The sequence below is a fragment of the Ovis aries genome, chromosome 2 (assembly GCF_016772045.2).
Source record: "Ovis aries strain OAR_USU_Benz2616 breed Rambouillet chromosome 2, ARS-UI_Ramb_v3.0, whole genome shotgun sequence".
Taxonomy (NCBI): domain Eukaryota; kingdom Metazoa; phylum Chordata; class Mammalia; order Artiodactyla; family Bovidae; genus Ovis; species Ovis aries.
Window position 1 is genome coordinate 111055396 of NC_056055.1, and position 16286 is coordinate 111071681.

Sequence of the window (16286 nt, forward strand, 5' to 3'; positions counted from 1 at the left end):
GAGCTTGGTAGGCTGCAGTCAGACATGACTGAGCTACTTCATTTTCATTTTTCACTTTCATGCATTGGAGAAGGAAATGGCAACCCACTCCAGTGTTCTTGCCTGGATAATCCCAGGGACAGTGGAGCCTGGTGGGCTGCCGTCTGTGGGGTCGCACAGAGTCAGACACGACTGAGGCGACTTAGCAGCAGCAGCAGCAACTATGTTTGCTTATCCCTTGAAAACTATTTTTCTGAGAAGCTAATCTCAATTATTATTATTTTTAATTTTATTGAAATATAGTTTATTAACAATGTCATTTTAGTTTTAAGTATGCAGGAAACTGACTAAGATATATATATATATATATGTGCATATATATACATATTTATATATACTATAATACATATCTGTTCTTTTCAGATTCTTTCCCATTATAGGTTATTATGACATTGAATATAGTTACCTATGCTATAAAGTAGGAAATTGCTGTTGATTTTATATATTGTAGTATGTATAAGTCAAACCCAAATTCCTACTATATCCCTCCCCACATTTCCCCTTTAATAATCATAAGTTGCTAAAATATGTCTATAAGTCTATTTGTTGTGTAAAATAGTTCAAAATAGTTAATTTGTATCATTTTTTAGATTTTTTTATATAAGTGATATCATATAATACTTGTCTTTCTTTGATTTACTTCACTTAGTATGATAATCTCTAGACCCGTCCATGTGACTACAAATGGCATCATCTCATTCTCTTTTTATGGCCAAGTGACATAGACGTGATCAAACAGGAGATGGCAAGAGTGAACGTCAACATTCTAGGAATCAGCGAACTAAAATGGACTGAAATGGGTGAATTAAACTCAGATGATATTATATATACTCATTATATCTACTACTGCGGGCAGGAATCCCTCAGAAGAAATGGAGTAGCCATCATGGTCAACAAAAGAGTCCGAAATGCAGTACTTGGATGCAATCTCAAAAATGACAGAATGATCTCTATTCTTTTCCAAGGCAAACCATTCAATATCACGGTAATCCAAGCCTATGCCCCAACCAGTAATGCTGAAGAAGCTGAAGTTGAATGGTTCTATGAAGACCTACAAGACCTTTTAGAACACACACCCAAAAAAGATTTCCTTTTCATTATAGGGGACTGGAATGCAAAAGTAGGAAGTCAAGAAACTCCTGGAGTAACAGGCAAATTTGGCCTTGGAGTACAGAATGAAGCAGGGCAAAGGCTAATAGAGCTTTGCCAAGAGAACGCACTGGTCATAACAAACACTCTCTTCCAACAACACAAGAGAAGACTCTATACATGGATATCACCAGATGGTTGACATTGAAATCAGATTGATTCTATTCTTTGCAGCCAAAGATGGAGAAGCTCTATATCGTCAGCAAAGCAAGACCAGGATCTGACTGTAGCTCAGATCATGAACTCATTATTGCCAAATTCAGATTTAAATTGCAGAAAGTAGGGAAAACCACTACACCATTCAGGTATGACCTAAATCAAATCCCTTATGATTATACAGTGGAAGTGAGAAATAGATTCAAGGGCCTAGATCTGAACTATGGAATGAGGTTCGTGACATTGTACAGGAAACACGGATCAAGACCATCCCCATGGAAAAGAAATGCAAAAGAGCAAAATGGCTGTTTGGGGAGGCCTTACAAATAGCTGTGAAAAGAAGAGAAGTGAAAAGCAAAGGAGAAAAGGAAAGATATAAGCATCTGAATGCAGAGTTCCAAAGAATAGCAAGGAGAGATAAGAAAGCCTTCCTCAGCGATCAGTGCAAAGAAATAGAGGAAAACAACAGAATAGTAAAGACTAGAGATCTCTTCAAGAAAATTAGAGATACCAAGGGAATATTTCATGCAAAGATGGGCTCGATAAAGGACAGAAATTGTATGGACCTAACAGAAGCAGAAGATATTAAGAAGAGGTGGCAAGAATACACAGAAGAACTGTACAAAAAAAGAGCTTCATGACCCAGATAATCACAATGGTGTGATCACTCACCTAGAGCCAGGCATCCTGGAATGTGAAGTCAAGTGGGCCTTAGAAGGGATCACTACGAACAAAGCTAGTGGAGGTGATGGCATTCCAGTTGAGCTATTTCAAATCCTGAAAGATGATGCTGTGAAAGTGCTGCACTCAATATGCCAGCAAGTTTGAAAAACTCAGCAGTGGCCACAGGACTGGGAAAAGGTCAGTTTTCATTCCAATCCCAAAGAAAGGCAATGCCAAAGAATGCTCAAACTACCGCACAATTGCACTCATCTCACATGCTAGTAAAGTAATGCTCAAAATTCTCCAAGCCAGGCTTCAGCAATACATGAACCGTGAATTTCCAGATGTTCAAGCTGGTTTTAGAAAAGGCAGAGAGGTGGGAGGGGGGTTCAGGATGGGGATCACGTGTACACCTGTGGTGGATTCATGTTGATGTATAGCAAAACCAATATAATATTGTAAAGTAATTAGCCTCCAATTAAAATAAATAAATTTATATTTAAAAAAAAAGAAAAGAAAAGTCAGAGGAACCAGAGATCAAATTGCCAACATCTGCTGGATCATCGAAAAAGCAAGAGAGCTCCAGACAAACATCTATTTCTGCTTTATTGACTATGCCCAAGCCTTTGGCTGTGTGGATCATGATAAACTGTAGAAAATTCTGAAAGAGATGGGAATACCAGACCACCTGACCTACCTCTTGAGAAACCTATATGCAGGTCAGGAAGCAACAGTTAGAACTGGACATGGAACAACAGACTGGTTCAAATAGGAAAAGGAGTACATCAAGGCTGTATATTGTCACCCTACTTATTTAACTTATATGCAGAGTACATCATGAGAAATGCTGGGCTGAAAGAAGCACAAGCTGGAATCAAGATTTCCAGGAGAAATATCAATAACCTCAGTTATGCAGATAATACCACACTTATGGCAGAAAGTGAAGAGAAACTAAAAGCCTCTTGATGAAAGTGAAAGAGGAGAGTGAAAAAGTTGGCTTAAAGCCCAACATTCAGAAAACAAAGATCATGGCATCTGGTCCCATCACTTCATGGCAAATAGATGGGGAAACAGTGGCAGACTTTATTTTGGGGGGCTCCAAAATCACTGCAGATGGTGACTGCAGCCATGAAATTAAAAGACGCTTAATCCTTGGAAGAAATGTTATGACCAACCTAGATAGCATATTCAAAAGCAGAGACATGATTTTGCCTACTAGGTCCATCTAGTCAAGACTATGGTTTTTCCTGTGGTCATGTATGGATGTGAGAGTTGGACTGTGAAGAAAGCTGAAGGCCGAAGAATTGATGCTTTTGAACTATGGTATTGGAGAAGATTCTTGAGAGTCCCTTGGAATGCAAGGAGATCCAACTAGTCTATCCTAAAGGAGATCAGTCCTGGGTGTTCATTGGAAGGACTGATGCTGAAGCTGAAACTCCAATACCTTGGCCACCTCATGTGAAAGACTCATTGGAAAAGACCCTAATGCTTGGAGGGATTGGGTTCAGGAGGAGAATGGGATGACAGAGGATGAGATGGCTGGATGGCACCACCGACTCGATGGACATGAGTTTGAGTGAACTCCGGGAGTTGGTGATGGACAGGGAAGCCTGGCGTGCTGTGATTCTTGGGGTTGCAAAGAGTCGGACACGACTGAGCAACTGAACTGACCTGAATATAGAAGTAGGCCTTCTTCAATGAACAATGCAAAGAAAAAGAGGAAAACAACAGAAGGGGAAAGATTAGAGACATCTTCAAGAAAATTGGAGATATCAAAGGAATATCTAACCCAAAGAAGGGCACAATAAAGGACAGAACTAAAGACATTGTAGAAGCAGAAGAGATGGAAAGAGTAAACAGAACTGTGCATAGAAGGTCTTAATGACCCAGATAACTCTGATGGTATGGTCACTCACCCAGAGCCAGACATTCTGGAATTTGAAATCAAGTGGGCCTTAGGAAAGCACTGCTATCAATAAAGCTAGTGGAAGTGATGAAATTTCAGCAGAGTTACTTAAAATCCTAAAAGATGATGCTATTAAAGTCATGCACTCAATATGTTCGCAAATTTGGAAGACCTAGCCATGGCCACAGGACTGGAAAAGCTCAATCTCCATCCCTGTTCCCAAGAAGGGCAGTATTAGACAAGGTTCAAGCCATCAGACAGCTGCACTCATCTCCCATGCTAGCAAGGCTAGGCTCAAAATCCTGAAAGCTAGGCTTCATCATTATGTGAACCAAGAACTTCAAGATTTCAAACTGAGTTTAGAAAAGGCAGAGGAACCAGAGATCAAAATGCCAATACTGCCTGGATCATAGAGAAAGCAAAGGAGTTCCAGAAAAACATCTCTCTGTTTCATTGACTATGCTAAAGCCTTTGACTGTGGATCATAACCAACTGTGGAAAACTCTTAAAGAGATGGGAATACCAGACCATCTTACCTGTCTCCTGAGAAATTTGTATGCTGGTCAAGAAGCAACAGAACCTTGTACGTAACAACTGACTGGTTCAGGATTGAGAAAGGATCGACAAGGCTGTTTATTGTCATCTTGTTTATTTAACTTATACACAGAGCCCATCATGAGAAAGAGCAGCCTGGATGAGTTACAGACTGGAATTGAGATTGTCAGGAGAAGTATCAACAATCTCAGATATGTGATGACACCACTCCAATGGCAGAAAGTGAAGAGAAACTAAAAAACCTCTTGATGAGGGTGAAGGACAAGAGTGAAAAAGCTGGCTTAAAACTAAATATTAAGTAAACCAAGACCATGGCATCCAGCCCTATCACTTCATGGCAAATAGAAGGGGAAAAAGTGGAAGCAGTGAGAGATTTCCTGTTCTTGGGCTCTAAAATCACTGCAGATGGTGACTGCAGCCATGAAATTAAAGACGATTGCTTCTTTAAGCAATGAAAAGCAATGACAAACCTGGACAGTGTGTTTAAAAGCAAAGACATCACTTTGCCAACAGAAGTCCATACAGTCAAGGCTATGGTCCTTCCAGTAGTCATGTACGGTTGAGAACGCTGAGTGCTGAAGAAGTGATACTTTCAAACTGTGGTGCTGGAGAGTCCCTTGGACTGCAAGGAGATCGAACTAGTCAATCTTAAAGTAAATCAACCCTGAATACTCATTGGAAGGACTGATACAGAAGCTGAAGCTCCAATACTTTGGCCACCTGATGTGAAGAGCCAACTCACTGGAAAAGACCCTGATGCTGGGAAAGATTGAAGGCAGAAGCAAAAAAAGGTAACAGAGGATAAGTTGGTTGGATGTTATCACTGATGCTATGAACATGAACTTAGGCAAACTCCAAAAGATGGTGAGGGACAGAGAAGCCTGATGTGCTGCAGGCTATGGGGTCACAAAGAGTCGGACACACCCTGGTGATTAAACACACAATATTCCACGTATATATGTACCACATTTTCTTTATGCATTCATCTCTCAGTGGACATTAGGTTGCTTCCATGTCCTGACTATTGTAAACAGTGCTGAACATTGGTGTGGATATATATTTTTGAATTGTCCAGGAGTGGGATCACTGGGCCACATATGTAACTCTGTTTTTAGGCTGTTAGTGAACCTCCATGCAATTCTCCATAGGATCTATATGATTCACATTTCCATCAACAGCGTAGGAAGTTTCCATTCTCTCCAAACCCTCTCCAGCATTTATTGTTTACAGACCTTGATCATAGCCATTCTGACTGGTGTGAGATACGCCTCATTGTAGTTTTCATTTGCTTTCTCTATAATTAGCCATGCTGAGCATCTTCTCAAGTGCACGTTGGCCAACTGTGTGTCTTCTTTGGAGAAATATCTATTTAGGACTTCTGTCTACTTTTTGACTAGGTTGTTTTTGTTTTTTTGATATGGAATTGTGTGAGTTGTTTGTATAATTTGGAAATTCATCCCTTGTCGGATGCATTGTTCTAAATATTTTCTCCCAATCCATAGGCTGTCTTTTCATTTTGTGGATGGTTTCCTTTCCTTCTTATTTACTAAGTCTCATGTTTTTTCTTTTGTTCATCCATAAACATAAAATATGAAAACACAAGTCTTTCGCAAAACTCTGTCTATAAGTAAGGCCACTACTTTTGACTTCAGCCTCTGTAGTCGGTACAGTATTGAAATACTTGCACACCCTTTGCAGAGCCACAGCCCTGATGCTCCTTGGTGCCCCAGCACCACCCTGCCCCACCCCCCCGACCCGTCTACTGAGACCACCCTGAACCCCATACAGTGCAGAGCTAATGCTGGCATGGCAGGGGTCTCCAGGACCCCATTCCACCCTGCTCTGTGTCTGTTGCTCCCATGCTACACCGCTTGTCCAATATTTTGAGTATCACCTCTGCTTATAACTTCTTATGTATTAGCACCACAGGTGCTATCTAAGTTGATTTCCTCTCAAAATCATTCCCTAATAAACACCTATTTTATGAACCAGTTCTAATCATAATTGTGAAGATAATGCAGCGTGGGCATAGAGCTGAGGGCAGGCTTGTGTTTAAGGGTGTAAATGGTAGCATTCTCCTTAGTGTAAGAACCCTTGGCGCTGATGTTTTATAGTCATGTCTCCATCTCAGACTTGGTTTCCTCTCTGTACTTGACAGCTGCAACCCCTGGGCTGCAACATGATTAATGTTTCCAGTGATGAGCACGGGATTATCCCAGACTCCCTCAGAGAAACACTCTCCAGATGGGAGCCGGGAGATTCAAAGGACCCCGAAAAAAACTGCCCCAAATTTCTTTACACTGTCCCAAATGGCAACAACCCTGCTGGGAACTCAATAACAGCTGAGCGCAAAAGGGAAATCTATGAGGTATTTTCAAAGAAGGTGTTACGTACTTGTGTTCTTGATTCCTTCTGACTCTAGAAGAGTGCTCTTAAGTTCCTTCTCTTATTAGCCTCTTGCTCTCAATGAAGATGGTTTTTAATAAAACGAAGTCATCTATATCAGTGTTGCCACAAATTTAAACACAAGAATTTACTACAGTCTTGTTGACTATGATATGTTTCTTTCCCTTTAATTGATATTTCCACTGCAAGAGATGCTTTTCTTGGTGGGCTGTTACAGTCACCTCTTACACCCATCTCTTCCTTCTGTCTTCTCTTCATCCCCCGCCTGCAGCCCATACAGTGGCTCCCACCACCCACGTTACTCAAGCCCACCATCTCCTTGCCCACGCTCCCTCCCTGACCTGTGAGCCCCTCGGAGTCGCCCACCCTGACCCCCACGCCAGCCCTTGACATCCTTCCTGCTCTCGCGTGGACCTGCAGTGCCTCCTCCTGCCGCTTCACCCCACACTGCAAACAGTATCAAAAGTCCTTCACCTGCCGCACACGATGATGGAACCTGGGCCTCTGTATAAGGCTAGGGTCTCTGATATCCTTCCTTCTGTCCGTTAAACATCTTGCCTTCTAGAAACTTCTGTCCCTAAAACATGCCAAGCATTTTCTGACTCCAGGGCCAATGCTCCCTGCTCTCAGTCTAAACATCTTCTCCCCCAGCATCTGCACAACTGAGGCTTCCAGTCAGCCTGAGCTCTCCTGCAGCTTCCCTATCTCTCTCTCTCAAACATCAGCCTCCTCAACCATCTGCCGGGCCCTCAGAACCTCCACCTAATCCTCCTCTGGTCATTATCTAGGAGCTCAGGTTCTGTCTTTACCACCAGAATGAAAGTTCTGTGGGGACAGAACGTTTGGGGCTGGTTCCCCCTCCTAGGACAGCGGGGACTCAGTAGTTGCTGGGATGATTGAATGAGTGAGTACAAAGAATTCTGATTCCAAGTGATTTTCATCTTAGATAACTCTTAAGAAATAAATATGCTCCTTTAACCTTTTTGTAGCTCGCAAGAAAATATGACTTCCTCATCACAGATGATCCTTACTATTTTATGCAGTTCAACAAGGTAAGTGACGGTGTCAGCTCCACAGACAATCAGTAGATAAGTGGTTGTAAGTTATTGCACTGTTTTGATTTTAACCTGGGTCCTGAGTGTTTTCATCTCTGGAGCCTTACTCTTTTTCCAGAAATTCCCTACTTTTAGAATAGTGGCTGGCTCTCTGTGTCAGGCACACGAAGGAACATGTGGGTCAAGGTGAGTGTCGTCTTGACTCCACATCCTGACCGTAGTTCCACAGACATGGCACCAGGGATGCGCAGTGGGTGCCTCCTGGGGTGTCAGCCTCAGTCTCTGAGGGGAGGCTGATGGGCTGCGGGACTTGGGAGCCATGGTCAGAGAGAAGGCGGAGGGCTGTGCTCAGTCAGTGATGTCCTGTGAGCAGAGGAGGGCATTCCTAGCATCATGCTCCCTGCCTGCCATCCCTGTCGCGTAGGGACGGGAATGCACCTGCACAATAAAGGACTTCCAGATCCTTCCCCAGTGTCCACGTGCACCCCTGTCCCCGAGCATTGTTCCCTAGGAGACAACAGTAACGGCACAGACGCCAACGCCCAGTTCCTCAAAATCTAACACTAGAAATGCTCTCAGGGCTGCAGAGAACAGACACACGGATTCAGTCCCCACTACAAACCTACTGCAAAGAAACACAACTCTTGGCTTTTTATCTATTTGCCTGACTGTCATGTCTGCCTGCCACCCACCGTAAACACAACCATGGCCCCCTTCCCTGTGGGCATTTACTTTGAAATAAACATGGAAGGTTCAGCATTGCACGCTGAAAACATGGCTCATCTTCATTTATACTTTTTCAGGGCTTCTAGTTTTTCTAAGGGTCAGCATCCCCTTTCTAAACAGCCCTGCATGCTGATGACCCTCTTCCTTGTGGTCTTTTCCAAACTAGTTTTCCTGGAATCCTTCCTAGAAAACTGTTCATCCTGGATCTCAAGCCTTGGGACAAGGAGGTCCTATGTGAAGTTTCCCCACTCTGCACAAAGTAGGGATACAGACTCTAACAGATGTAAATATTGTATTTACCTTCCATTTCAAGCCCTGGGCACCAACATTTCTCTCCATGGAAGTGGATGGGTGTGTCATCCGAGCTGACTCTTTTTCCAAAGTCCTGTCCTCGGGGTAAGGCCCTGGCTCTGCCTTCAGGCTGCAGATAAAGGTGACAGGGGCTGCCGCTCAGCATCGTTAGTGCAGACAGTGCTTCTCACCTAAGATGCTTGCATACACTCACCCTAACACATATGTTTGATTATTATTATTACTACCAGACTTTCTCCCAATCCATCCCCACTGGTCAAATTAAGTTATAGGTGTAGGGGGACTGGTCAGGTTTTTGGTTGCATGTATGAAAAAACACATTTAGAAATATATGGTCAGATATGCATTCTATTTTAAGTGTACAATTAAATTTAAATGTGTATTTTAAGTAAGAAGTAGTGTCACTAGAAGGTGTTAACTGTCTAGATTCCTCTGTCCCCAGGTTACAGCCTCCTTCCACATGAAATCAGCAATATGATGTTAACTGATGTAGCAGGATTGGGAATATGCCTTTTCTATCTCTGTGCAGGTTGAGAGTAGGGTTTATAACTGGTCCAAAGCCCTTGATCAAGAGAATTGTTTTACACACACAAGTTTCAGCAATGCACACCAGCACTTTTACTCAGGTAAGGACAATTTAGGAAACAGAAATGTTTAAAGTCAGATCATAAAATGGATGCGGGCAAATAAGACAATGTGAAGGTGTCAGGGAGCGAAGTCACTGACTGCTTCTCTATTTCCCTATGGGCTGAATTAGAAGATCAGATACCACAGATGTTTGCTCCAAAAGGCAAAAGAGATTTAAATATACCTGAGCTGTTTCAAGCTGTAGACCCAGCTCCTAGAGTCAGAGATCTTATTCATGTTGTATCTTGGCATCTAGCCCAGGAACACCATAAAAACTCATCAGGACGGAAGAGGTTTGATGAAGTAACACACCATTATTTTGAGAAGCCATGCAGAGTGGCAGTTATTGAATGGATCTGGGCCTGGACATTCTGACTTGAGTCCAGGATTTGCGACCAGCAGTGATCACAGGAAATTTAACTTCACCTAATGCCTCAGTCTCAATATGAGTAGAGAGAAATAATGGCCTGTCTAATAAGGGTATTGCAAAGACCAACATTGCTGAAATATATGGTACAGCAGTTTCTCGCATATACCAAGGACCATATAGATATTTGTTATTTTCAGTATTATTGTTGTCACTGTTATTAAGCAGCATTGTTATAAGTCATTGGCCCTATAAAGCTTGGTGCAGCTTATTGCATCCTCTTAGTGTGGTTTGTACATAATCAAGAGTGATTTGCTGTTATATTTGACAAAAAGTACATTTTAGAGGATGAACCTTGTTACTGTCTCATGCCTTTTAGCTCCTGGTATCACAACTTCTACATCAGTGGGGAGAAGAGGGCTTTCTAGCTCACGTCGACAGGTACTGTATTTTAGGTTCCATAGTTTATATAGAAATGGACTTCACTTGATTAATTTTCTATTTTGAATTATTCCAAAATAATGGAAAAATCACAATGATACAAAGTTTACTACCTGACAGGTCAAACAAATGTGCTCTGTTCCTTCATTGAGTTTCAACATTTTCATCAAAATACAAAACAGGTTCTTATAGACTGGACTCCAGAGCCTTTTGGTTTCTGCAATCAGTGTAGCAAACACATATTTTTCATTGTTTTCTTCCTCTAGGGTTATCGATTTCTACAGGGAACAGAGGGATGCATTACCAGCAGCGGCAGACAAGTGGTTAAGTGGTGAGTGGGACACACATCCTGTCCTGGGATGAGCAGTCGTCCTTCTATGAGTGAGTGATACCACAGAGTATCGTTAATAACCCTGGGGAAGGAAATAGGGTCCAGGCCTATTCTGGTCAAGAAAATGTTACTCTAGGGTTTCCCTGGTGTGCAGTGGTTAAGAATATGCCTTGCAATGCAGGGGACACCTGTTCAATCCCTGTTCTAGGAAGATCCCATATGCCCCAGGCAGCTAAGCCCAGGCACCACAACTGTCAAACTGGCACTCCAGAGCCCATGCTCTGCAGCATGAGAAGCCACCACAGTGAGAAGCCTGTGCACTGCACCCGGAATAGCCCCTGCTTACCACGACCAGAGAAAGCCCACTCGCAGCAGCAAAGAGGCAACACATCAGAAATAAGTACTTTTTCAAAACGAAAGTGGTACCCTATAAACAATGTCAGAAGCAACAGCAATAACCCTGCCACAATTACAGCATTTCTACTACACCTAACTGCTGCACAGAGTATGTGGTTTAAGGAAGAAAAGACCAATCAATCTAACAATCAACCAGCAATAACCTACTGAGAGCCAGATAAAACCTTTTGGTTCTCTGTACCAAAAAGGTTTTCAAATGTTGCTCCAAAGAGAAGAGGAATTGTGAGATCAACAACATAATTCTTTCCTGACTCTATAAAAACAAAATACTACAATCTTTGGCAGGTTTTTCATTACGTATGATTTGCCTTTTAATCATTAACTTCATTTATCTACTATCTAATCTTTTCTATTGCTAATTTGATTTCAGGATGGTTTAGATTTAATTTTCTATTAAGGAAAAAAGTAAAATGAATTTCATGGCTTTAATTACACCACTAAAAATGCCTTTGGCAAAAATAACAGTAAATACGCAGTGAAGTGAAAGTGGCTAAGTCCAACTCTATGAGACCTTGTGGACTATAGCCCACCAGGCTCCTCTGTCCATGGGATTCTCCAGGCAAGAACACTGGAGCGGGTTGCCATTCCCTTCTCCAGGGATCTTTCTGACCCAGGGATCAAACCCAGGTCTCCTGCATTGCTGGTGGACTCTATAGGACTCAGCCACCTGGGAAGCCCTAATATAAGGTATCAATTCCTTATTTCCATCATACCTTCTTCCCTATGAAGTCCTGGTAAAAATACAATTAGTATTTTTTATAAAGTACTATTTTACCACACTGTAAAGTTGAAAAACGGTTTTAATCAACAGCAAGTTCTTTTTTTTTTTAATGGTAACAATTAAAACCAAAATAATTTTGTTCCTTGGTTTCTCTATCCTTATATTCAATGAAACATAAAGCCTACAAATGCACCCAGAATTCCTTAATTTTAAGTATTACTTTTATAACTAATTATATTCTGATAAAAATGTCAATTCATTACACTTCTGAACGATTTACTGAAACACTAGTAATATTCTGGAAGGAGTTGAGGAATCCTCTCCTACAATTTGAAGGAGACATGTGTGTCTTAGGGACAGCTCTAAGGAAGAGAGATGGGCATGACACAGGAGTTCCTGCATGGCCCTCAGTTCAGTCCAGTTCAGTCGCTCAGTCGTGTCCGACTCTTTGCGACCCCATGAATCGCAGCACGCCAGGCCTCCCTGTCCATCACCAACTCCCGGAGTTCACTCAGACTCACGTCCATCGAGTCCGTGATGCCATCCAGCCATCTCACCCTCTGTCGTACCTTTTTCCTCCTGCCCCCAATCCCTCCCAGCATCAGAGTCTTTTCCAATGAGTCAACTCTTCGCATGAGGTGGCCAAAGTACTGGAGTTTCAGCTTTAGCATCATTCCTTCCAAAGAAATCCCAGGACTGATCTCCTTCAGAATGGACTGGTTGGATCTCCTTGCAGTCCAAGGGACTCTCAAGAGTCTTCTCCAACACCACAGCTCAAAAGCATCAATTCTTTGGTGCTCGGCCTTCTTCACAGTCCAACTCTCACATCCATACATGACCACAGGAAAAACCATAGCCTTGACTAGACGGACCTTAGTCAGCAAAGTAATGTCTCTGCTTTTGCATATGCTATCTAGGTTGGTCATAACTTTTCTTCCAAGGAGTAAGTGTCTTTTAATTTCATGGCTGCAGTCACCATCTGCAGTGATTTTGGAGCCCAAAAATATAAAGTCTGACACTGTTTCCACTGTTTCCCCATCTATTTCCCATGAAGTGATGGGACTGGATGCCATGATCTTCATTTTCTGAATGTTGAGCTTTAAGCCAACTTTTTCACTCTCCACTTTCAGTTTCATCAAGAGGCTTCTTAGTTCCTCTTCACTTTCTGCCATAAGGGTGGTGTCATCTGCATATCTGAGGTTATTGAGATTTCTCCTGGCAATCTTGATTCTAGCTTGTGTTTCTTCCAGCCTAGCGTTTCTCACGATGTACTCTGCATCGCCCTAAAACCCACTAAAATCCTATACATACACGAGTCCTCTTTCTCCCTTTCTTCTTTCAAAACTTCCCGTCACTTTTTGAAATAAAACTCAGAACATCCAATTTCAGGACTCATAAAAATATATTTTTTTAAATTCTGTCACTGAAGGAACTTTTTTGGAAATGCTAGTTTATAGTTACTGTCACTTGTCATTTAAGTGATATAACTGACATCATGAAAACTGGACTCAGAAAATATTTCTTCTCTTCTTTGTAGGTTTGGCAGAATGGCAAGTTCCTAATGCTGGAATGTTTCTGTGGGTGAAAATTAAGGGCATTCATGATGTAAGAAAACTGACTGAAGAAAAAGCCGTTAAGAATGAGGTAAGACAGGAGGAAAAGTTAAACTTTTTCTGTAATTTCTTAATAAAAATTATAAGATGTTTATCGTTGCCAACTAGCACAAGGCATTACATTTGCTTATCAGATACATTATCTCATTAAGATCACAATAGATTTTGGGTTACAGAATTAGTCTCCTAAGTAGGGGAAATACAGTCATTCAGCTCAGCTACTGGTTAGCTTAGTGGCCAAGAGCACAGTTTCGGGAGCCACAGTCCTTGGGTGTGCACCCCAGCTCCAGCCCTTCATGATATGTGGTGTTGAGTGAGGCGTCCTCCTTGAGTCTCATCTGAAAAAAAGAAGAGAACAGGAATCTCTCCTTCTTACAATTGTTATGATGAAAGGAGTCAACGTGGAGAAAACTCCTAGACTAGTGCCTGGCACATAGTAAATACTTGATAAGTGTTCGCCATTACTATTTAAAATAGAAGGGTTTTTCCCTTATGAAAGTAAAGCATACTCAGGGTGGCACTGTCCTTCATTAAAGAATAATGTCCCTTTTTAATCTTTATTTTATATTGAGGTATAGTTGACTTACAGTGCTGTGTTAGTTTCAGGTACACAGAAAATTGATTCAGTTATACATACGCATATATTTATGCTTTTCAGATTCTTTTCCCATATAGGTTATTCTAAGATACTGAGTCAATTGCTTGTGCTATACAAGTAGGTTCTTATTGATCATTTTACATATGGATTGGAGAAGGAAATGGCAACCCACTCCAGTGTTCTTGCCTGGAGAATCCCAGGGATGAGAGAGCCTGGTGGGCTGCCGTCTACGGGGTCGCACAGAGTCAGACACGACTGAAGCGACTTAGCAGCAGCAGCAGTGTGTATACGTTAATTCCAACCTCCTGATTTATCCTTTCCACACACACCCCCAACATTTCCCCTTTGGTAAACTTTACTAAATCTTCAAGTCTGTTTCCGTTTTATAAATAAGTTCATATGTATCATTTCTTTTAGATTCCACGTACAGTTTAATCACGTATTTGTTTTTCTCGGTGTGACTTCACTTAGTGTGACAATCTCCAGGTGTGTCCATGCTGCAGATGGCGTTATCATACACATTTTTAGGGCTGAGTAATAGTACCACGTCTTCTTTATCCATTCGTCTGTTGATGGATATTTCGGTTGCTTCCACATTTTGACTACTGTCTATAGTGCTTCAGTGAACAGGGAGGCACATATAACTTTTTGAATTTTGGTTTTCTCCAGACATTTTCCCTGAAGTGGGACTGCTGAATCATACAGTAGCTCTATTTTCAGTTTTTTAAGGAATCTCAATACTATTCTCCATAGTGACTATACCAATTTACTTTCCCACCAACAGTGTAGGAGTGTTCCTTTTTCTCCACACCCTCTCTACCACTTATTGTTAGTAAAATTTTTGATGATGGCCATCCTGACCTGTGTGAGGTCATTCCTTACTGCAGTTTTGATTTTTCATTTCTCTAGTAATTAGTGATGTTAAGCATCTCTACATGTATTTTTTGGCCATTCGTATGTATTCTTTGGAGAAATGTCTATTTAGATCTTTGGTCCATTTTTTTATTGGGTTGTTTGATCTTTCTGATACTGAGCTCACGTGTTGTTTCTATATTTTGGAGATTAATCCCCTGTCAGTCACATTGTTTGAAAATATTTTCTTTCATTCCATTGACTGACCTTTTATTTTGTTAATGGTTTCCTTTGCTGAAAAAGCTTTAAGTTTAATTAGGTCCTATTTGTTTATTTTGCTTTTATTTCCCCTACTGTAAGAGGTGAATCCAAAAAGATATTATTGAAATTTATGTTAGAGAGTGTTCTGCCTATGTTTTCCTCTCAGAGTTTTATAATTTCTGGTCTTACATTTAGGTCTTTAATAAATTTTGAGTTTATGATTGTGTATAGTGTTACAGAATGTCCTAATTTTGTTTCTTTATATTTATCTGTTTGGTTTTCCCAATATCATTTATTGAGGAGACTGTCTTCTCTCCATTTTATAGTCTTGCCCCTTTTGTCATAGATTAATGGATCATAGGTGCATGAGTTTATTTCAGGGCTTTCCATACTGTTCCACTCATCTATATTTCTGTTTTTTTCACCAGTACCACATTGTCTTAATTACTGTAGCTTTGCATTATAGTCTGAAGTTAAGGACCCCAAGTCCTTGATCTCCCTTTTTCTTTCTCAGGATTGCTTTGGCTATTTGGGGTCTTTTGTGTTCCCATATATATCTTAAGATTTATTCACTCTATGTCTGAAAAAAAAAAATGCCACTGGCAATTTGATAGGTATTGCATTAAACTTGTAGATTGTCTTCGGTAGTATAGTCATTTCAACAATATTGATTCTTCTAGTCCAAGAACATGGTGGTGTATCTTTTTACCTGTTTGTGTCATCTTTGATTTCTTTCATTTGCATCTCATACTTTTGGAATTCAGGTCTTTTGAGGCCTTGGTTAGGTATGTTGCCTAGTCATATCCGACTCTTTGCAACCTCATGGACTGTGCCCGCCAGGCTCCACTGTCCATGGGGATTCTCTAGGCAAGAATACTGGAGTGATTTGCCACACCCTCTTCCAGCGGTTAGGTATATTCTTATGTATTTTATTCTTTTCAATGAGATGGTAAATGTGATTAATCCTTAATTTCTCTTTCTGATCTTTCATTATTAGAGTATGGAAGTTAACAGATTTCTATGCATTAATTTGTACCCTGCAACTTTACCAAATTCATTGATGAGCTCTAGTAGTTTTCTAGTAGCATCTT

General features: G+C 41.1%; 1 protein-coding gene across 1 annotated transcript in view; it reads left to right on the plus strand.

Moving 5' to 3' along the window:
- Nucleotides 1-16286, plus strand: part of LOC114113035 (kynurenine/alpha-aminoadipate aminotransferase, mitochondrial-like) — a 34438-nt gene that overhangs the window by 8413 nt on the left and 9739 nt on the right. The window contains 7 exon segments of the mRNA XM_027964632.2: nucleotides 6627-6836; nucleotides 7864-7926; nucleotides 8969-9051; nucleotides 9497-9593; nucleotides 10341-10402; nucleotides 10669-10733; nucleotides 13409-13515. Coding sequence (XP_027820433.2) covers nucleotides 6627-6836; nucleotides 7864-7926; nucleotides 8969-9051; nucleotides 9497-9593; nucleotides 10341-10402; nucleotides 10669-10733; nucleotides 13409-13515 — 687 coding nt within the window.